Genomic DNA, 22,474 nt, shown 5'->3' with positions numbered 1-22,474 from the left:
TAGCTGCTCTGCTCTGTGTTGGTACAGGGCATTGGAGAAGGAAGTGACTTGTGAAGTCACTTCCTAGCACTCACTTGAGTCAGCCCTCTGCTTTGTGCTCTGCTCAGCTGTCTGTCCTCCAGGTTCCCTGTCCTACTTCAGTAGGGGAGGCATAATTGGCTGTTGTGGCGTCAGCCTCTCCTTCATCACAGCCGGAACCCACTGCTCCATCCCTGCTCTGCAGCTCAGCCACAAACAACACCCAGCCATGCATATAGCAAGTCTCATTACCATCTTATAACCGTCTGCTTCCCTCTTGCTGCTATCCTACTTTGACGCTTCACCCCTGCACTCACCTCCACTCTGCCTGCACTCTTTTCTTCACCCCTCGTGTGCACTGTTCACTTCTTTCGATGGTTGACCCCAGCTACTGAAGCTCTTCTACCATCACTGTCTCTACTCCTTGCGTCTGCACTGTCCCACCTGCCCGACTCGTATTTATACTTATGCTTCTATTGATTTTCATCTCTTCTCTCCAGAGCATTCCTCCACCTCATAGGATATTGGATTTCTACTCTCACTACAGATGAGTGTCGTCTGCAAACAGGTGCTTCTCTGGCCTCACCTGTCACTCTGCCCATTAGCACTGCACACCAGAGTGGGCTCAGAGCAGATCCCTGATGTAATCTCACCATCCTTACGCCCGTCCTGCACCACCCTCACATACTTCTCTGCCACTCTTGATTTCTTCATGCAGAACCACAGCTCCTGTCTTGGCACTGTATCATCTGCTTTCTCTGATCCATAAAGACTCGGTGAAGCGTCACATCTGTAGTGCTCTTCCACTCGGTGCATGAAACCATACTGCCACGCACTGATTGACACCTCTCTTCTTAACCTGGCTTCAACTCTTTCCCATGTCTTCATGGTATGCCTCATCAGCTTTGTGCCTCTGTTTTGTTCTGCAGCTCTGTACATCACCCTTGTTCCTGACACTTGGTCGACTAAACGAGGAAAAGTAAACTGGACTAAACGACTAATCTCAAATCAAGAAACACTCGGATATTAAGTGACATTTGAGAACCGTTTAATGGAAAATGTCAAAAACTAATAAGGTGTTTTAAACCATTATTCACGTTCTTCAATCATGAATGATGCCGCATAAATGTGTAGCACTTCACCTCGTTAAACATTTTCTTTCACTTACTGACCTCCTCACCCAACGCTAAGGCGTAGACCAGGGGTGGGCAACCCCAGGCCTCGCGGGCTGGTGTCCTGCAGGTTTTAGATGTGTCCTTGATCCAACACTTGATTCAAATGGCTAAATTACTTCCTTAACATGTCTTGTAGTTCTGCAGAGGCCTGGAAAGGAACTAATCATTTGGTGTGCTGACCCAGGGTGAGATCCTGCAGGACACCGGCCCGCGAGGCCTGGATCGCTCACCCCTGGCATAGACCATCTACCTTTCAGCGAAAGCTAATTTCTGCTTCCTGTCGCCTGCATTGTAGATGATGACTTTGTGTCCACAGAATAATGATACAGTCGGGACAACAGTGAGAAAGAAACGTAGGGCTGAGCTGTCCTTCCTTTAGCTCTAAGCTTTCTTTTCCTTTCCTGTGCTGTCTGTCTATGCGAGTAATACAGTAGCATTAGCATTAGCTGACACACTGAAGCACTTTGTGTATTTACCGTGTGTTTTACACGTTACTGTCTTCATCCTCGCTCCGCTCCAACACTCGCTGAAGTGCCTCAAACAACAACTTGTAGATATTACAGTAATCAGTAACAGAGTACTGTTTCAGTAATTGTAGTTACAATTGTGTTGCTACTTGTGTTAACAAAATTCTCGCTTATCTGCACACTGGGTGGGTAGAAAGAGGGAAAAACATCGAGCTTGCTGCTTTTCGTCCCGCTACAGGCCCGATGTCAAAGTAAGTGTAGATATGGTCACTACGTTAGTGCTTTAGAGCAATTAAAAATAAGAGTGCAACAGTAACACTGCACCCAGGACAGAAGCGGCTACATCGTGCTGAACTTCATCAGGTAACAAAGGCAGCGGCGCAGCATCCATGTCAACCTGTTCGTGTTTGTGAAGGAGAATCGCTGTAACGGTCGCTCTGGTGTTCATCTTCACTGTGTGTGTTTGGTTTGAGTTCATGCATGAACAAACTAAAAGAAAAATGGTGTGTGTGTGTGTGTGTGTGTGTGTGTGTGTGTTAGCATAAGGATTTTTGTTGGTGTGAGTCTGTAGTCTCAGATTTATATTGCGAGCTGGTAATTATGCAATATTTCAGATCATTTTACAGACAAAGACAAAAGTAATCTAACAGGTGTACTCTGGTAGAAACTAAGTAACATTTGGTTTAAAGAAAAGTAATGAGTAATGTGTAAACATTACTTTTTTTGAGTAATGAACCTAATGCTGGTTCTGGCCCACCTTTAACCCCTGAGTGTAGCAATATAAATGATGCATAAATTATTTGGTTTTGCTCGTTTCATCTCTCGGCATGTGATAAGGGTTGATGGGGGGTTGGCTCTTGTGTTGTTCTTTCCTACCCCCGTGACAAAAATGTGCCACAGGTGTCTCCACCAAACACCCAGCGATCGAACACCAACCTGTTAGTAAAGCAGCTACAGCCCCAGTGTCCCCAGCTACTTCACAGAGGTCCTAAAAGTAGAAAGAAAGAACCAATTAAATACTTTATTTTTTATTGTTTTTTACTGATTACATCTGTACATCTCCAGGGGTGTCCATGTTATCTGATCCTGGTAAAGCTGGTATGATAATGTGTTTTTTAGTCGTGCAGGTATTTACGTTTTACCCTGTTTCCTTGCAGATCTGGAACATCAAACAGATGATAAAGTTAACACAAGAACATCTGGAGGCTCTCCTGGACAAGTTTGGCGGAGAACACAACCCTCCCTCCATTTATCTAGAGGTAAGATCGTTTCGGCTTATGTGAACAGAACTTGCTGTGACCCTCGTAAATGTCACCGGAGGTGTTGAAGCTGTCGAGTTCGTTCCTCACGGTTCTTCTTTGGCAGGCCTATGAGGAGTACACCAGTAAACTGGACGCTCTGCAGCAGAGGGAGCAGCAGCTGCTGGAGGCCATCGGGAACAGCGCAGACTTCTCCTGCTCTCAGTCTGCTATACCAGCCCTTCTGGAAGTCAAGATAGGAGGTTGTGGGGTTGGTGCAGGGCCTCAGGCTTTCCACTCGGCCCCAAACACTTTGGCTGTCCTGCAGACCCCCACTGACACAAGCCGAGCCAACCCTCGCTCCCCCCAGAAACCCATTGTCAGGGTCTTCCTGCCCAACAAACAGCGAACAGTGGTAAGTGTGAGCCACTCTCTCGGGATGCTTATGTGGATTTTAAGGCACGAAAGTCTGATTGACGAGGCTCCTGAGAGCCAGCGCTTCATTTGCAGCAGCAGATATTAGATGTTCAGTTAATACATCCTCTTGGTGATCTTTGCATCTGGTCTTTCACAAACTGCTTTTTCATGTTGACTTAGTCTTTGCTGAGTTAATGATGATACAGTGTAACATGTAACGTGTTGCTGAGGAACACGTGATTATTATTTTGTCATAAAACCTCAGAGATGAAAGACGGCGTGCAGCCTTTTTGACTTTAGGTTGCACAAAGTGCTCGGTCTCACTCGCTGTCAGATGCTCACAGCAATACAAATCTAGTTTAAAATAAAACGTGGTTTTACATTAAGGCATAAATATTATAAGTCCCTTTATGTATTTGTATTTCCATTCAGTTGACAGTCGAGCATTGGGCAGATACTAACCCTGAATCTCAGAGTTAGTATGACTGTTGGATAAAAAGCACGTGGGTGTAGAAAAAAAAGTGCTTGTGTGAATGGCTGAATGAGGCAAGTTGTCTAAAGTGGTTGGAGTAGAAAAGCGCTGTATCAGAACCAGTCCATTTACTGTTCAACATCTTAATCCCTCACCAGAGAAATGCACTCGTGAAGCAGCAAAAAGGGTCAGACAGACAATGATTGATGCACGTTGTTCAGTCTGACTCCTGCAGCTCATCCTGCACCGTGGCTGTAACAGCTGTGGTTGGTGGTGTCCATCATGGACATCAGCTTGGCTCTTCCTCTGAATTATTGTTGCACATTTGAGGAAACATCAGCCTTGATTTAAACATTGCATTCTTAACTTTGAAAAGTAAAATGTGACTAAAGATTATAGCCAAGAAGACGTACTGACTTGGTATTTATTACTAAGACAAACTCTTTGCTATTATAAAAAAAAAAAAAGTCCCGCAGATCGACTCAGACATGTACAGGACGGCTGCTTCTCTTTTCTGTCTCTGGCTAAACGTAGTTCTGTGTGACAGCGTCTGGCTCAGCTTGGGAGTAATTCGGAGCCTCTGTGACTTGTGTGGTGATTTCCGCATAAATCTGCACAAAACTTCAGTTTGTCATTAACCTCCTAGGACCTGCGTCCACATGTGTGGACGTCACATTTTGGTTTATTTAGACCAGAATACTCAATTTTGTTCTACAAGGGCCTGATATCCACTTACGAGGACTTTATGCTGCCACTGTTCTGTCGAAATTTCAAACGAATATCTTCATATGTGGCTCTGATTTTTCTTAGAAACAAACATCAGGTAAAGAAAAAAAATCTGGTAGTTCTTTGTTTTTACGTTCATCAGGTCCCAATCAGCCCAAATATCAAAGAGAAATTAAAAATGCTGCTGTGGAAGAGTTCAGGTCTTAGCAGGTTGAAGTGCATTCACAGGTCTGCTGTGGATTAATGCAGACGAAGGCTGAGAGCATTAGTCTGACCCATAAAGTCAGAGTAAAGCTTCCAGCGAGGCCCAGCCCTGCACGTCAGCTGGATCGTCGGTGTTCTGGTTCTCTGAATGTTGACGATCGGCGGATGTCGGGCGAGTTGACTGAATGTAATACTACTGTACTGCCAGCCTTCCCTGAAACGATGACCTGTGGCTGCTGGCTGAGAGATGTAAAACCCAAACCTGGTTACGTCCTGTCATTTCTGTGTCAGTTCAGTGAGTGTCGTTGTGCTGCCTTCAGGTGCCGGCACGCTGTGGGATGACTGTGAGGGACTCCCTGAAGAAAGCCTTGATGATGCGAGGACTCATTCCAGAGTGCTGTGCGGTCTATAGGATACAGGATGGGTAGGTGTCTCACAGACTTATCAGTCGCTGTTTCATGTCACTGCGTCTCCTCGCGTCTTCACGTCTTGACTCCTCCCAGCGAGGATGTTTGAGAAAAATGTGAAGAAGCTGCCAGATGAGAGGACTGTGCTAGTGATTTAATTCTTAGCATAAAACCTGAATTCACCAAGTTATTACAGTTTGTGTTTAAAGGGTCAACTTCACTGTGACATTATGTTAATTTTACCTCTGCTGCCTCGTTACAGATATTATAAGAATGGACTGATGTCGATGTCACGTGCAGATTCCCTGTCTGGCAGTCAGGATACTTCCAATTTAATGTTTAGCCAGTTTTTTGCTTCAGGCCTTTATCTGCAGACATAAGAACTATAGTATGAAAATGAGTTTGGTAACAGCTGGGAATCTCTGTTTACTGCTTCTGAATGATTAAGAGAGCAAATAGCAGCTAACGGCTACTTCATGAAATGTGGTGAGTGTGAGCGCCTCTGTGAAAGCAGAAGTTTGAGTAGTTGGCTGCTCTGGTTCAGATGTGTGTGGCACAATGACCCACAGGATCGGACACCTCAGCGAATTTACCCCGAGGTCTGAATGTGCACCACTTTAAAACAAACCCAAGAACTGCAGCTTAGACCAGCGGTCCCAACCTTTTTTAAGGTGTGGTGGATAAATACGACAGAAAAATGATGCGACCGAGACAAAAACGGGGCTCTTATTGAAATATAATAAGTGCGAATTCACTGTGTAGTTGTGTAACTTTATTCGCAGTGTCCTCCTGAAATGCGCCAACAACATTGAGAGCAACGTCCTCCTCTCTGCCCCTTAATGCCCTCTGGTCGCTATGGTAACGCGTAAATATTTCTTTCAAAATAAGACACAACTACAACACGGGAAAAGACCCGGGGAAACGGAGTTGACGATAAAAACCCTGAAAACCGTAAATTTCACACCCGAGCCTCAACTCTCGCGACCCGGCACCAAACGACTCACAGACCGGCGCCGGGTTGGGGACCGCTGGCTTAGACTATCGGCCTCAGTTAGCACTTTAAAGTTAACGTTCATAACAGTCTAACTAGAACAAGTGTGGCACGTTTGGAGGGTCTGCGAGGGAAAGCTTCTCTCTAAAAAGAACACGATCGCACGTCGCAGGTTTTTAAAGCTACATGTGGATAACCACAAAACTTCTGAAACAACGTCATACAGCATATCGGCACAAAGACCTCGTACCAGCTGTCAAGCACAGTAGTGGAGGGGCACAGCCGCTAGACCTGGGCATCTTCCAACAGTCGTACTTCCGATGGGAAGCATATTTGGCTGCAGACTGGAGCAGCCAGGCATCAAACCACCAACCTTCAAGATAGTAGAGGTTAAGCTCCACCTTCTGAGCTACAGCCACATAATGTGAGGCCACGTGTCTCACAGTCACAGGGATGGCGCAGTCCTCAGAGCGTACCTGCAGAGTGTTGTCAGATGGAGATGGTGTCCAACATGGGCCACACCTGAATGTGCTCCATCAGTGTGTCCAGTGCATCCTGGGTCCATGGCCGACTCTTCCGGCCCACTTGTCAAAAAAAAAAAAATATAATTTTCTAAGTAAATATATTTGTAAAGGTGCTACTGACTTGAAGTTCTCACGGCACAGTCCATCCAGTCCACACATGCAAAGAAGTTATGTGCAATGATCAGAAATGGGCAGCAGTGCAGAGGATAAGCTAATCGCTAATCGCCACTTCTCCACCCCCGTTGCCATATTGCCTGTTTGACGCGCTGTTTTTGAAAGGAGGGAACCTCCTCTCACTGGATGCCTCCTGGCTGAGGTGCTCCAGGCATGTCCCAACAGGGCAGACTCTGGAGAGGCTACATCTCTCGGCTGGAGTTCCCCTGGATAAGCTGAAGGAGGTGGCTGGTGAGAGGGAGGTCTGGGCTTCTCTGATTAGGCTGCTGCCCCACGATCCGCCCCGGATATACGTGGGTGGATGGATGGATGGATGGAATGGCACATCGCTGCAAAATTAACGTCTGTAAACTTTAACTCAAACTAAAACAACGGCGTAAAGATGGGAGGGCCAAACTTTCTCCAGCACGATGTGACACACCGATAACACCATACACAAAATGCTGACGTCAGGTTATTGCTTCTGAAGGTTTTCATAGGCCTATGTGTTGGGACCGCCATATGGCCATCGGGTATTTTTGATGTAGGCAGTCTCATGTCATGTACAACAGTGCGGTGCACGTCCCACACTGTGGGGAGGGTTATACAGTGCGCACAGTATCATGAGTCCTGCTGTATGAAAGTGGAGCAGTAGGATGTTTGGGTTTTATGCTGGAAACCATCATGGTTAGTTTTGCACCGCTCTTGGTGTGGTGGCTAAACCAACGGCTGGCTGAGGTGTAGACAGTTTCCGATACTCCCCACTTCCTGTTTCAGAGAGAAGAAGCCTATTGGCTGGGACACAGACATCTCGTGGCTGACGGGGGAGGAGCTGCATGTAGAAGTGTTGGAAAACGTGCCGCTCACCACACACAACTTTGTAAGTACTTTCAGAAAACCAAGTGTCCCGTAGTGAGAAGTGCTCAGTGCAGCCGGGGTGACTCTGGTCTGTATGTCTCTGTTTGATCCACAGGTGAGGAAGACTTTCTTTACACTGGCCTTCTGTGACTTCTGCAGAAAGTTGTTGTTCCAGGGTTTCCGCTGTCAGACCTGTGGCTACAAGTTCCACCAGCGGTGCAGCACTGAGGTTCCTCTCATGTGCGTCAACTACGACCAGCTCGAGTAAGTTCAGTGCAGGAAGGCACACACTGCTGTGAGCAGTTTGGGACGATATAAGGATGTTATGGCTCCACGGGCTCGGCTCAGTGACCTCTGCTCGTGACACTGAGAACCCGCAGTTACGCGCTGACAGGCAGCTACACTTGTATCTTTGTACATGTGCGACTGCCACAGGGAAGCAGGGATCAGGACGGTACCGGCAGTAAAAATGCGAACAGAACGAAGCTGTCGTCTGCACAGATCCTGATTCATCTTAATGGTAACAAAGAGCAATGACATATTCAGGCTTTTAGCTTCAATGGGTTCAAACAATGCCTCAGATTTTAAAGTGCAACAAAAAAGAGAGAAATGTCATGACTACATAAAAACGAGTTACTGTAAGCTCCAAAATTCACCGTTGGTTCCTGTGGTAGGCAAATGAAACAAGTGTGCTCGGTGTGAAAGGATGTGTGTTAGTGCTTGTTTGGCCTGTTTAAGGTTACAGTTCCAACTGTGCCTGAATCGTATGTTTTCGGCGTGTCCTCTGCAGCTTGCTACTAGTGTCCAAGTTCTTTGAGCACCACCCGTTCACCCAGGAGGAGGTCTCCTCAGAGGGAACCACGCCTGTGTCTGAGGCCTGTCCGTCACTTCCCCCATCCGACTCCACTGGGTGAGTCCTCCAGCCTCATACCGAAAAGGAGACGTTTTCCTTCTGTTTCCTCAGCAGAACATTTAGAGTCTGAAGTTTGAAGTACTAACCAGCGGCTTTCTGTCCAGATCAATATGCCACACCACTGTGTCGCCGTCCAAATCCATACCCATCCCGCCCAGTTTCCGGCCCAACGAGGAGGACCACCGCAACCAGTTTGGCCAGCGGGACCGTTCATCCTCTGCCCCCAATGTGCACATCAACACCATCGAACCGGTCAACATCGATGTGAGTCCGCTGGACTCGCTGACACATGAGAATTTTCTTTCATTCTATGTTTTTCATCACCTCACACAGCGCCCTATGGTTTCACGTCAACGTCCAGCATGTGTTACACTTGTGTTACAGACGTGTTACAGTTGTGTTACAGACGTGTTACAGTTGTGTTACAGACGTGTAACAGTTGTGTTACAGACGTGTAACAGTTGTGTTACAGACGTGTAACAGTTGTGTTACAGACGTGTAACAGTTGTGTTACAGACGTGTTACAGTTGTGTTACAGACGTGTAACAGTTGTGTTACAGACGTGTAACAGTTGTGTTACAGACGTGTAACAGTTGTGTTACAGTTGACCAGAATGATGTAGTCTCTTATTTCTTTTGTGCTCTTGACCTTAAAATAACAGTTAATACACTTCCTTAAGTTGACAACAGAAGCTCTCGATCGTCCACAGACGGTGGAGCCGCTCTGATGGACAAACTCTTCCATAACACTTTGATAACACTTTATTATTTACTTTCTTTATTAGCAGTATTTTACTTCCCTGAACAACAGCCCATCCAATCCACACATGCAAAGAAATCAAACCATAGATGTCCAAATATTATATGTAATGAGGAGAAATGACACAGGGAAGAATTATTGAACATGCTCGCTGAAATTTATTTAATACAAATGTAAAAACTGTCGCCGATGACAACGACAGCTTCTGTACAGAGAGACGAATCGCACGCATTGCTCAGGTGTGATTTCGACCCAGTCTTTAACACCAACAGTCTCCACATCCTCGGGGCTCCGTGGGCCCCGTCTTTAGTTCTTTCCGTGGAGTTTCAGTGGGATCGGGTCACGTGATTGGCTGGACAATGCTAACATTTCTCTGAACCCGATTAAGTTTCCTCGGCTGTTTTCGGGGGATCGTCGTCTTGCTGAAACGTCCACCCTTATTTCATCTTCCTCATGCCGGTGGATGGCTGCAGATTTTTATCAAGATGTATTCAACTTTCAATTCCATTCAGTTTTATTTATACAGCGCTAAATCCCAACAACAGTCGCCTCAAGGTGCTTTACATTGTAAGGTAGACCGTACAATAATACACACAGAGAAAACCCAACAATCATATGACCCCCTATGAGCAGCACTTTGGCGACAGCGGGAAGGAAAAACTCCCTTTTAACAGGAAGAAACCTCCGACAGCACCAGGCTCAGGGAGGGGCGGGGCCATCTGCTGTGATTGGTTGGGCAGAGAGAAGGTTATGTATTTGTACTATTTGTAACTGGAACCATCAGTATGTTTGGCAACACTTGAGCAGTTTTTACCCACCATGAGATGTTTCTTGGGCGACTGGTTGGTAATGAGACACATTTTACGGGCCATCAGTTGTAAATGAACCAGCTGACATTAATTTGCTTTAATTGGCAGGACTTTTAATTACTGATAGATCTCAGCTGCTGTTCCAGGTCTTTTCTTCATGTGTTCAATCGTTTCTCATTATTACACATAACTTAATTGTTGGACACCTGTGGTTTGATTTCTGTGCACGTGAGGATTGGATGGATTGTTACCAACGTCTGGTGAGGATTTCATGTCATTTACACATTTAATTCAAAAGTGGGTGACGTGTTCAATACTTTACCCTCTGTAAATACCATCAGTTTGCACTCGGAGCAAATCCTCATGTATTTATGTTAAGTGTGTTTTTCACCCTCTGCAGCTGCTGAAATCACTGTGTTCATGTTTGTTTTGCTTTCTTTATTTCAGGACCTGATTCGAGATCAGGGCTTACCGAGGTCAGATGGAGGTGAGCATCCAAGAGGGAAACTTCACACTCAACTTTTTCCCCATCATCTCACATCTCTGTGCTCTTGAATTTTTTTTATCTGTGTGCGTGTGTGTGTGCGTTCAGTCCTGTGCCTTGCCAGTCACAGAGCCGTGAGCTGAAGGTCAGGGGTTTTCGAGGATGAGCGGTCTGAGTGCTCCTCCAGGCTCGGCTCCTCCTCACGTGAAACTAAAACATTTGACAAATTTTCCAAAAGTTCCAACAAAGCAGCTCTGCAGCAAAGCATCGCAATACATGCACAGTGTTGAACAATGTTTCCAGTGTAGTCTGGGTGTGCAGTAAGATACAGAGGGGACATCTGTGACACGTGTGTGGACTGTTTTACATTCAGTGTGGCAGTTTTAGATCCCGAAACTAATCTTGCAATTCAATTCAGTTTAATTTATACAGCTCGAAATCACAACAGTCGCTATGAGCAAGCACTTTGGCGACAGCGGGAAGGAAAAACTCCCTGTTAACAGGGGCGGGGCCATCTGCTGCGACCGGTTTGGGTGAGAGAAGGAAGACCGGATAAAGACATGCTGGGGAATGAGTGGTGTTCAGTTATTAGTCGACTACAAAGTGCAGTCAAAGGCTGCATCCCAATTCAGGGTCTGCAGCCTTAAAGTACGCAGCCTCAACGATCCTCGAGGGCCGCGTACTCAAAGACCGCTAAGGCCGGAAGTGCGAGGCTTGTGAAATGGGCGGACTAGCCTCTGTTGCGCTGCCCAGGTTGCCTAGCAACCATGATACTAACAGCTGGAAACGTGTCATACAGCTGTGTTTGACAGAAATGGAATGAAATCTTTTGTTCATGTGTTTGTTTGTTTCTACACGAGCTTTGATCATTCTCTGATTAAGCTCAGCTATTGAACGGCCTATATTTTAAAGTAAAGGCTTTAAAACCAAGTTAGTACAAACGTCACTAATGTCACATGACTTAGCCGACATGTGGCCAACAGGAATGTTTTAATGTTCTTCGTTATTAAACATTTGCACAGAAATAAGTGACATCATATTCAGTACTTACTTAAAGTTTACTCTTCGGCCACCCCTCATCCGCCGTTTTTGTCCGGCAAAATTATCCACACCCACCGCCGCGCTATGCATTCTGGGATATGTTGGGCCACGAAGTCTACACCGCCACGTCCTTAAAATTCAGGGAAATGAAGGACGCATGTGAGGGCCGCATTTTGAGCAGCCTTTGAATTGGGACAGCCTTCGTCGCGTCGATGTGACGTAATCGGCCTTAAAATGCGGCCTTTAAGGCTGCAGACCCTGAGTTGGGATACAGCCGTGGTCTTAAGTTGTCAGAGTAAGCAGTCACGTGAAGCTAGCTACAAACATCATAAGCTAACCCAGTGTTTCAGCTACACATGGACACGAAAGCTGGGAAAAAAAATTCTGTGATAAAAGAAACAATACACGAAATATATGCTGGAAGTAACACACGGCTGCAGACGGTGTGTGTCAGAGCGCTGTGCAGTAGTTTAGTATTAAAAACCTGTGTGTGTGTGTGTGTGTGTGCGCGTGTGTGCGTGTGTGTACATGATCATGTAATCCTTGCGGTGATTTTATTGTGTTCATTACTTCTGACTGCAGACAGGTTTTGGTTTTGCTGCATGAGAGCAAACATCTGCTGACGTTTACTGCAGGTGTACACGTCATCCAAAAACTCCACAACAGTCGATCTCTAACCTGGACCCTCACAGTGTGAGTTACCATGGAGATGGACTTCATGGCAGAGGACGCCCAGAGCAAACCCTGGAGTCACCCTGACTGACAGCTTATAGCTCTGACTGTGTAGCCATAGTTAGAGCCTAGTTAGTGACAGGGGCGTGTTGAGTAGCAGTGATGGTCTGTCTGTCTCTCTTTGCCCTGCAGCCCCCCCGACCCACCCCGCCTGCTGCTTGAGGAAGCACCGAACACGGACCTCAAGCCCCCTCCTATACTCCTATCCCAATGACATAGTGTTTGATTTTGAGCCCGAGCCTGTTTTCCGAGGTAGTTAGGCCTCTGTGTTCCTGTGTTGTTCTTCCATTCACATACACACCCCACCCACCCACATCTCCACCTCAGCCCCGTCTCCCTCCACACTCTCTCTGTTCTTTGCCTTTGTGCCCTCACATGCACCTTCAGCCATACACCTCACGGCGCAGTACCACACGCTGCCTGCTCGATGGATAGCGGTTTCTTTGATGGAGGCGCTCTTGTGTTCAGTCAAAAAGAATGACATGTTAATCAGAAAGCCCGCCTCTTGATGTTCACTGCAACATCTTGTTAGCAGGCTGTTAAAATCAGTTTGTAACTGTTACATAATAACAAAGAGTCGTGTTTTTCTTTTAATATGTCGTCTTTGTAAGATTTCCAAAGCCTCCCAGCTTCATAACTGAATCATGATTTTGGTCGACATGAACGATCCATTGATTCGTTTGCAGGATTTTTTTTTTCCATTTCTATTCAGACATCACAGCTAACTGTAGCATCTGTAGCTATTGGATATGAAGCCATTGCCTGAACTGGCAGCTGTTTGAAATCAAAAAGGTGTTTGCTAGTGTCGCAAACATAAAACGCCTCCATGCTGCAGAGTGCCAGAGTACGGCGTAGTCTGTGCACTCCTTTGACCAAACCGGTCTGCACACTGATTGGCTCGGATTAGAAGTAGCAGTTTTTTTGCTTTTACTGTGAAGTCTGTTTTCAAACGAGCCGGCTGAAAATGTCGGGACGACATTTTTGTAGTTCTTTCAGGACCTCTGAATCTTAACTTCAGGACCCGTTCAGAGAAACAAAGATGATTACGTATTCGAACCTTTGTTTTGGAAGAATCAGTGACCAAAAATATCAAATCTGTGACACAAACAGCTGCCATCCAGCCAAGCACGCCCTCACCTGTCCTGTACATGTGAACACACACACACACACACACACACACTGATGCTGAAGCCTCAGTCTCTCTCTCTCTTTTTCCCTTCCTGCCTTCTCTGTTTTTGACAAGTCCCTCACTTCCAGACCTTTACCTTTCACTACTCTTTATCTTCTTCTCTAGGTTCGACCACAGGTCTGTCGGCCACGCCTCCCGCCTCTCTGCCTGGCTCTCTGACCAACGTCAAGGTCCCACAGAAGTCGCCGTGCCCGCAGAGGGAGCGCAAATCGTCCTCCTCGTCCGAGGACCGCAATAAGATGGTGAGTGGCGTCCGCAGATGCTAGCGTTGTGCTGCGTCTCATTGTGTGCTCGTGCTGATCGAGTGTCCTGTATGACAGAAAACCCTGGGGAGGCGGGACTCCAGTGATGACTGGGAAATCCCGGAAGGTCAGATTACTCTGGGTCAGAGGATAGGCTCTGGATCTTTTGGAACTGTCTTCAAGGGAAAGTGGCACGGTAAGACTGCGCCACGCCGTCACACCCCACGCAAAGACACTTACAGAGCGCCGTCTACATGCCGCAGCCTGCCTGCTGATTGTGTTCATACTTTGATGAGCAGCGTGTACACGCCGCTTCCTGCATCAGTTAGTCCTGCAGGACCAGCAAGCAGGTTAAGGTCAGGGACGAGTTTGGGTCAGCGCTCTTTCTGCGATAGAACCGTTTCCATCAGCTCGGGGTGAACAAACTGGATAAACCTGCTCGCCACAGATAAAAATGAAATTAGTTTTAATTGAAAAAGATTTGGAATAAATAAAGCAGATTAGAGCTTCGTGCGTTAGCTTTTCCTTGTTAAATCTCAGCAGTTGGTAAATTAGCGTCATCTTTAATCATTTTGTCCCCGGGCTCTCAGGTGATGTGGCAGTGAAGATGCTGAATGTCACCGCTCCCACGCCACAGCAGCTTCAGGCATTCAAGAATGAAGTGGGAGTCCTCAGGTAAGCCCCGCCTTCTCCTTTGTGCACCAGCGCGCTGCTGCACGCTGCAGAACGTCGCCTTACTGATGCATCCTGCGTCATCAGTGTAAACCTGCTGTAATTTGAACACGTTGTGTGTTTGCACCAGGAAAACGCGTCACGTGAACATCTTGCTCTTCATGGGCTACACCACCAAGCCCCAGCTGGCCATCGTGACCCAGTGGTGTGAAGGCTCCAGTCTGTACCACCACCTGCACATCATCGAGACCAAGTTCGAGATGATCAAACTGATCGACATAGCCCGACAGACCGCTCAGGGCATGGAGTGAGTAACCTTTCAAACATCGAGCGCTGTCAAATTCCACAACGAGCGCCGTCGCTCTAATGACGCTTTGCTCTTCACCTTCAGTTACCTGCATGCCAAGTCCATCATACACAGAGATCTGAAGAGCAACAGTATCCTTTTGAATCAAAGTCATCGGGTGATAAGCTGGACTTGGTGCTACAGGAGCGTAAGCAGGACCAAGAAATGCTTCGTTTCAGGGGAGAATAAGAAGAGCACACCTTACAGCAGGTATGGACCTTCCCACGACCCCGGCCCAGACAGAGGCACCAACATATCAAATATGATATTATTACCGTTCATCCACCAAAGTGATGGGATCAGAATGCAGTGATTGTCCAATACTGCGTAATACTACAACACTGCACACGATACAGAACATCTGGAACTGAAGAAGAAACGCTGCTTATTGATTCGCTGGATTGTAGCATCCAGCGTGTGTGTGTCGTTATTGTCACGTCAGTGTTTTGGTTTTTTGTCATTTCATGAAGGATCAAAATGGAAAATCCATACTTGGAATATGAAGGAGCTCAGAGTGTTTCCTTGACCCGTTGTCCCAGATATTTTCCTCCATGAGGACCTAACAGTGAAGATCGGGGACTTTGGTCTGGCTACGGTGAAGTCCCGCTGGAGTGGCTCCCACCAGTTTGAACAGCTGTCAGGCTCTATTCTTTGGATGGTCGGTGTTCGTGTCCTACGAGACACTTTTTGTTTTCCTGTCATTCTTTCCATCTGATGTGTGCTCTCTAAATGTGCTCATGCGTTAAACCAGGCGTGCTGAGGCTAATACAGCAAGAGTGAGAACGCAGAAGTGATCAGAAATGCAGATCAGCCCATTCTCACCCTGTTTGGGGGAACAGAGTATTGCAGAGAATATGAAAAAGAAGCGCCCCCTTTCATTGCCATAATATTGATTTGAGTCTTTGTAGACGTTTCCTTTCAGTTCGACTGAACAAGCAGTGAATTATTGACGGTCGGTGTAACTTGTGCTTCGTCAGGCTCCAGAGGTAATCCGGCTGCAGGACAAGAACCCCTACAGCTTCCAGTCGGACGTGTACGCCTTTGGCATCGTACTCTACGAGCTGATGTCAGGAGCGCTGCCCTACTCCAACATCAACAACAGAGACCAGGTGAGTGGACGTGATCGCGGCCCCACTGCTGCACTCGCTCTAACAGATACTCCAGACTCCGCCCCGTTTTACCTCTGGTTCAGCAGTCAGACTGAACCATGTTTTTGCTGCTTTAACAGGTGCATTTCCCCCAGTGTGCCATTAACATGTTAAATGGCTCTTCTGTCGGGTTTTCTACTCTGAGCACGTTACACACCATGCCTCATCCATCCATTGATAAAAGTACTTTTCTCTCTATGCGTGTGCTTTCTACTTGGGGTTGTTATCTTGCCCGAGGATATTGGGCGTGCAGAAGGAGGGATTGAACCCCAGATGTTTCATGTTTTATACAAAGTTTCCATTTTCAGAGGCTGAAAATAAATTGGACTGAACATCATTTTAATAATGTTTGGAATATAAATGGTGTTTGCTGTTGAATGGGTGAGATGCTCTGCCAGGCCTTTAGCTGGGTTTGTCTTTGGTTCACTATCCATCCACTGTGAGGCGCTGTTTGACCGGTCTCGCCTTCGGCTGAAGCTGAGCAGAGTAAAGTCCTGTGCACTTCACACTTCATGTGCATGCACGTACCGTCACATGGTCTCAGCAGGTGATGTGTTACGCGTTGAATCGTGAGCTGTTGCTTTCTTTCTCCATATTTGTTTCCCATCTTTCTGCTGCACCGTGTTTTCAGGCACCAGGAGGTTTTCCATATCCAAAGAGTTCTGTGATCCTCTTTAGCTGTGTCGATGTTGCAGAGCTGGCTGACACATTTTGTCTTTGGACCTCATATTTAAAGTTTGAGACCAAATTTGAACAAATGCCAAAAACACTTGGAATGAGCTGCAGATCTTTGATTTGTCATTAATGATGAGGGAGCAGAGCTCAGAAGTTTGTTTCACGACTCGTTCTTTCTGTTCCATAGATCATATTCATGGTGGGACGAGGTTACCTGTCCCCTGACCTCAGCAAGGTCCGCAGCAACTGTCCAAAGGCCATGAAGAGGCTGATGGCTGACTGCCTGAAGAAGAAGAGAGAGGAGCGGCCTCTCTTCCCTCAGGTGAGAGCCCACACTGACGCTTTTATACATTGAGAGGAAATAATATTTACAGTAAACTCTTTTTCTTTTTTTTCCCAAACACTTTCAAAAATCGCTGAGACACGGAGACAAGAGACTCTCACACTCATCACATCCCAGCTTCTCTTTAAACTCTAATGGTCTTAATATTTGTTATTTAACAACAGTTCAGTGACGTTTCTCTCCATCAAATCCGACTCTTGCTGTCCTGGTGTTCACCTCCAAAGCCCGTCAGCTAGTGGCAGCAAACAGACATGGATCGTTTCAGGGTGGAAGCTCTGAGTTTGGTGCAGAGTGAGCGTTCGCCGTTACTCCCTACTTTGCAGCATTTTGGATTTCTTTACTTCCTTCTTTCTGACAGTTGTTGCGTTGCCACCGATGGCCTCAGCAAGCAGCTGCAACCACAGAAAGCAGCTGAGCTGATGTAGTCGCCCGTTTCTTGTGTTGTGAGGGAATGGTGATCATACGATCCTGACTAACGACCCCTGTGGCTGTGTTGTGTATTTCTTCAGATTTTGGCATCCATTGAGCTGCTGGCTCGCTCGTTACCCAAAATCCACCGCAGCGCCTCGGAGCCTTCGTTAAACCGAGCTGGTTTTCAGACAGAGGACTTCAGTTTGTATGCCTGCGCCTCACCTAAAACCCCCATCCAGGCCGGCGGTTACGGTGAGTTATTTTTCTTGGGAACATCGCGTCTCAGCATCTGGAGCGGCGAAATCTGGAGCTCGCAGTGACAGTAACAGGAAGTGGTAGTGTAGCTTTTTCATCACATACACCATAACTACCTCTAATGAATGTGCCTCATCCCCAAACCATGCTTAGTGCATCACATCTCATCTTTCAGTGTGTTGGCTTGCAGAATATTTCTTGGAACTGAATTTCCACTTACCGTATTCTCGGCACTATGAGGTGCACTTAAAATCCTTTAATTTCTCAAAAATCGACAGTGTGCCTTATGTATGAATTCTGGTTGTGTTTACTGACCTCGAACCGATTTTATGTACACGGCGCTCAGACATCTGTCAAAATGTTTTAGTGCGACTTTGGTAGCTACGAAGCCGCAGCGCCTGATGGACTGTTGGAGCATTACGGCTACTGTAGTCAGGAGCCTCGCAGAGGAATCTGGGTCCTAAACTCCATCAGCTTCAGGTCCCAAAAACAAACGAACACTGCAGCATCACTGAGAGTTAAAACTGTCTAAATTCTTTCATCTTTAATAAAATAATTTTTACAGGTGAAACCTGTTTGTTTGCACAGCTGCACTTCTGTCCAGCAGCACGAGATCCAACGCTGCACATTACACTGTGCTTAATGAAGTCAATTAGGTAGAGTATATTCCTTGAACGCTGTAGTTCCTATATATTCGCAGCCCCCTGTTAGCCACAGAGCTGTTGTTTCCATCCTGCTGAGGCTGCTGTGAGCGCTCTGTACAAGCTGGAGTCCACGCAGAGTCTCAGGTGTTGTTATTTGTGTGACAGAGTGTCAGGAGTTATTTTCCCTTTGAGTGTTAAAGTTGTTGGATATTCTCAGATTTGTGCATAAAAACAAATAAAAAGAATAGAAGGTTTTCTTGAGGCCCTCGCTCGTGGTACTTTGGTACTTGCATCGGTGCAGTAGTCCTTATATTTCCCACACTTGTATCGGGCCTTTGTCACTGGGTGAGTGTTGTTTCATAAAGTAAACTTCACTGGAAACGCGCTAACTTCATATCTCCACCTGAAACTTGACACTGCTGTCCACACACCGTCTGTCTTTGTTTCTTTATCTTTTCAGGGGAGTTTTCAGCATTTAAATAAATGGCGGCAGATACCAGCAGTCCATCCCTCGTCACTCCTCAACAGTCTTGTGTCCCTGCGGTGGATTCATTCATTACTGGGAAAAAAAAGAAAAAGGAAAAAACCAATGCGCCGTTTTCTTCCTCCGTCACCTCGAAGAAGGCAGCCTCACTAACAAGAAGCCGTCCATTGGGCAGACGGCAGCAACACACACAAACTAATCAGGAACGACGGAACAACAACAAAGCGAAGACAAAGATATCCGTACCAAACCGCTTTGAGGAAGACGTGGAAGTAATCGCCTTGCCTGATGGATCCAAGTTGACCCACAGAGGAAAACCATTTAAAGGAGAGCTTTGGATGCGAGTTGTCCGGTCGCTGTTGTGCCGGTGAGGAGGAGCTGGGCGTTAGCCGTGCTGCTGAGCAGAGAACGGGCCTGCGGACCGAGAGGAGGCTTCACGCCGTCAGCTGCTGGAAGGCGTTGGCGCTTCCCTGGGATGGGCTGGAGGAGAAGGATTCTGAAGGACGATGACTTGAAAGAGAAATCTGTTTGTATTTTTTCCATTTGTGTTTTCCATTTTAGCTAGCAGCTGCTGGGAATACTTTCTGTCTTGGATCTTTTAGCCGTCTTTTGTTTTCGGTGTTTATGGAGTTTGTCTCCAACATGGCAGCTGCTCTCTGCCAGCGAGGCTCTCTCTGGGTTTAATGGCAGGACAGCAAAAGATCTGCACCTCAACCATGTTCTCCACTTTAAAAGCTTTCCCCCTTTCAAAGGATATTGTGGTCATGTGACAAGCAGCAGAAATGATTGTCTCCAAGGTAACAGGTCACAGACAGCCGAAGGTTTCAGCTGGACCTGCTCGTGGGGTTTCTTTGCTTCTCATCGTTTTCACAGATTGATTTTCACACTGCGTGCACGTTGTGGCGTTGCTTTCTTCTCTTCCTGTGGGACCACAAAGCTTTAACGTTGCACTCACACAGACGTGTTACCGGCTGTTGATCAAGAGTTCTGCGGCTTTGACAGTTCTGGAAATGTCCTTTAATCCCGCCGTTTACATTCTCTGTACTTTCATGTTATTCCAGGTTTAGATCTGTTCTGCTCTTTGTTTGCCTTCTTCCTGTACAGGCAGGCCTGCACATACTGACTTATTTATGTGACTTTTTTATGGGTTTATTTTCAGGCTTTTATTTTTTTTACAACCCTTGTTTTCGTCATGTGACTCATATTTGCACTTTGATGGATTGAAGCGAACGAGCGACTCGCCTTTTTGTTTTTGTTTCGTTGTTTCTAATTGAAGAAGCGAGCAGATGGCTCAGACTTCCAGTGAAGCTGCCCTCCGCAGGTGCAGGACTGTAAATATTCATTCGAGGACCGCGTGACGAGCCTGCAGACCTGCCGGCGTACCGCCCTGACGAGGCTCCTGGCCTCACCTCGTGGACTGAGAGCGCGCAGCTAGTTGACGTGTCAGACCGAGCGCCGACAGGGCGGGTCTTCGCATCCACGTGTGTCTTTCTATTACGAATGATGGAAACGGACGTTCCCCGTCACCTCCATGGCTTCCTTTCCAGTGAGTTTGTATTTTTAACGTTGTTTCAGTCGCCGCATCGTGAGATGATCAGCTTTAGAAAATCGAACTAAACCGGTGCTGTCACGTAGCCAACAAACGTTAGATTCAAAGTATCTGCAGAAAAAGAGAACCTGCCAGGCTTCAGCCCACAGCTGGGGTCTTACTCCACGTGAGTGGCACACAGAGCCGAGGGGGTCGTGGAGTCTGCGAGAGTACAAATGTCCACCGGCTGTCGGCGTCGCGATCTGCTGTCTGTTTTTGTACGGCTGCACGCGTGGGCTTTGTTTGTTTCCCAGTTTATTACAGAGAGACCGCGTTGTTGTCACCACTTCAACTAGCTGGACGCTGCCTTTAGTAAAGTCGGGCACGGACTAAACGTGAGCAAAGAGCCGGTGACGGCAGACGAATTGAAAGACTTGATCTGATAAAAGTGAAAGCTTTCCTTGCCTGGTTACCCTGGACGTGGCTGTTTGCTAACACGTCAGCCAAAGCTGCAGGGACAGGATGCATCGCTGCACACAGCATTTGTCTGTTGTAGTTACGTTACAGAATTCTTCTGACAGCTCTGCGCATGCACAGTGTCGTCCAGCGTCACCTCTCGGAGCGAGAAACTGTTCGATTGAAAGGTTCGAATTCAGTGTCCGGCGCTCAAAACTTCCAGAAGCCCAGAACCAATCGTCGATCAGTAACGAGCGTTTATTTACCCGCCTCCGTCTGCCGCTTTTACAGATGATGTGTAGAGGTCATGTTGGCCTTGTTAATAAATGACATATCGTCCTGTCACTGGGGAGGTTTTGCTGCTACCCACGGCTCCCTCAAGCTTTGCCCACAGCTGCCATTTTCTCCAGAGGACTCTTTAAAGTGTCCTGTGCAGGTGATTGTGTCACCAGAGCGATCACTGCTGAGAGTCGTGAAGATGATGAAGAAGCTCTGCTGTCAGTGAAACCAAACTCGGGTACCCACAGAGCAGGACGAGGTCCGTCTGAATGCTCCAGTTATCAGTTTGAAGCTTCGTCACGCTGCACAGAGACGTGGACGGGTAGAGTCAGCAGTGGTTGCCTTTGAGTCTCGTGCGTCGCGTTACATAAGCTAAAGAGTTACTTCGCTTCCACAGTCCTACATTTCTTACAGAGGCACTAAAATCCCAACATCAGACTTTTTACAACTTTCCACTCGTCTTGTTCACATGATGCACAGGAGCTGCGTCTCACGGTCTTATTCGGTCACACAGAAGTGAAACTGTCCAAAGTTTGGATGGAGAAGTTCTGAGTTCACGACTTAAAGCACCAGAGTCATCGGGCCATGGAGATGCTGATGAAGACCGAGTGATGCAGCACCTGAGCTTAGCCTCACCGCACCGAGCACACGGCCGCCTTCCACAGGCAGTGTTAACATCCTCCTTCCTGCCGCCTGCAGAGCTGGGATCGGCTCACGTGATTGAATTCAAGGAAGGAAATTGACGTGTTTTTCAAGAGTGCTCCGTTGGTTTTCCTTGGAGATGGTTATTTTCTATAGGAACACCATGTACATCTGCTCTAGCTTCATAGATCCTGCAGGAGCAAACACTGGACTCTCGTGCAGCGCTTTCCGTTAGCCGCCTTCTTCTACTTTCACGTTCCTTTCTTCTTAAACATTCCCTCCCTCACTCCTTGCCTGCACCTTAGACCCAACAATTCCTTTCAACCGAGTACTATCATGTAAAACTTTAGATTTGTTTTGTTTTTTTCACCTGTAAATATTGTACAAAGGAAATACTGTCAGTTTGCTAGGAGGCATGGAGACAACAACTGTACAAACAAAGTACAACACGTTCAAAATAAAGTCACAAAGATTAAAAGACATTTTCATAGGCAAACAAATGTTTGAGTGTAAAAATATTTAAGGGTGTATCATACAGAGAAAGAGCTTAATGTATTTGTTGTGAATATAAAAAACTGATATATTAAAGAAATGCATGAAAACTTTACCTGGTTTTCTGTGTGTGATGTGCTGTGACAGCCACAAGGTGGCAGCGTGACCATGACTGTACATCCCACAGAGATCAATACCAAATCATAATAAGCTTTCATCAATGCGTTACTTGACCTGTGAAGTCCATAAATGCACATGAATGAAAGCTTGGAGCCTCAGC

General features: G+C 46.7%; 1 protein-coding gene across 2 annotated transcripts in view; it reads left to right on the top strand.

Moving 5' to 3' along the window:
* Window positions 1-22,309, top strand: part of braf (B-Raf proto-oncogene, serine/threonine kinase) — a 28,430-nt gene extending 6,121 nt beyond the window's left edge. The window contains exons 2-20 of one of the 2 annotated variants that reach the window (XM_005933807.3): window positions 2,818-2,919; window positions 3,026-3,313; window positions 5,038-5,141; window positions 7,570-7,672; window positions 7,766-7,914; window positions 8,441-8,560; window positions 8,668-8,827; window positions 10,579-10,618; window positions 12,521-12,640; window positions 13,683-13,819; window positions 13,898-14,015; window positions 14,410-14,494; window positions 14,622-14,798; window positions 14,883-14,929; window positions 15,377-15,495; window positions 15,815-15,946; window positions 16,848-16,982; window positions 17,513-17,666; window positions 18,774-22,309. In XM_005933807.3, coding sequence (XP_005933869.1) covers window positions 2,818-2,919; window positions 3,026-3,313; window positions 5,038-5,141; window positions 7,570-7,672; window positions 7,766-7,914; window positions 8,441-8,560; window positions 8,668-8,827; window positions 10,579-10,618; window positions 12,521-12,640; window positions 13,683-13,819; window positions 13,898-14,015; window positions 14,410-14,494; window positions 14,622-14,798; window positions 14,883-14,929; window positions 15,377-15,495; window positions 15,815-15,946; window positions 16,848-16,982; window positions 17,513-17,666; window positions 18,774-18,796 — 2,313 coding nt within the window. In that variant the 3' untranslated portion in view covers window positions 18,797-22,309. The remainder of the gene's footprint in view (window positions 1-2,817; window positions 2,920-3,025; window positions 3,314-5,037; window positions 5,142-7,569; window positions 7,673-7,765; window positions 7,915-8,440; window positions 8,561-8,667; window positions 8,828-10,578; window positions 10,619-12,520; window positions 12,641-13,682; window positions 13,820-13,897; window positions 14,016-14,409; window positions 14,495-14,621; window positions 14,799-14,882; window positions 14,930-15,376; window positions 15,496-15,814; window positions 15,947-16,847; window positions 16,983-17,512; window positions 17,667-18,773) is intronic. The other variant, XM_005933808.3, reaches the window with a different exon arrangement.
* The last annotated feature ends 165 nt before the right edge of the window (window positions 22,310-22,474 follow it).

Source organism: Haplochromis burtoni, unplaced genomic scaffold (genome assembly GCF_018398535.1).
Source record: "Haplochromis burtoni strain Fernald_Lab_line unplaced genomic scaffold, NCSU_Asbu1 Contig_173, whole genome shotgun sequence".
Lineage (NCBI taxonomy): Eukaryota > Metazoa > Chordata > Actinopteri > Cichliformes > Cichlidae > Haplochromis > Haplochromis burtoni.
Note: the sequence above shows the minus strand (reverse complement) of the source record. Positions and strands in the feature narration are given on the sequence as shown.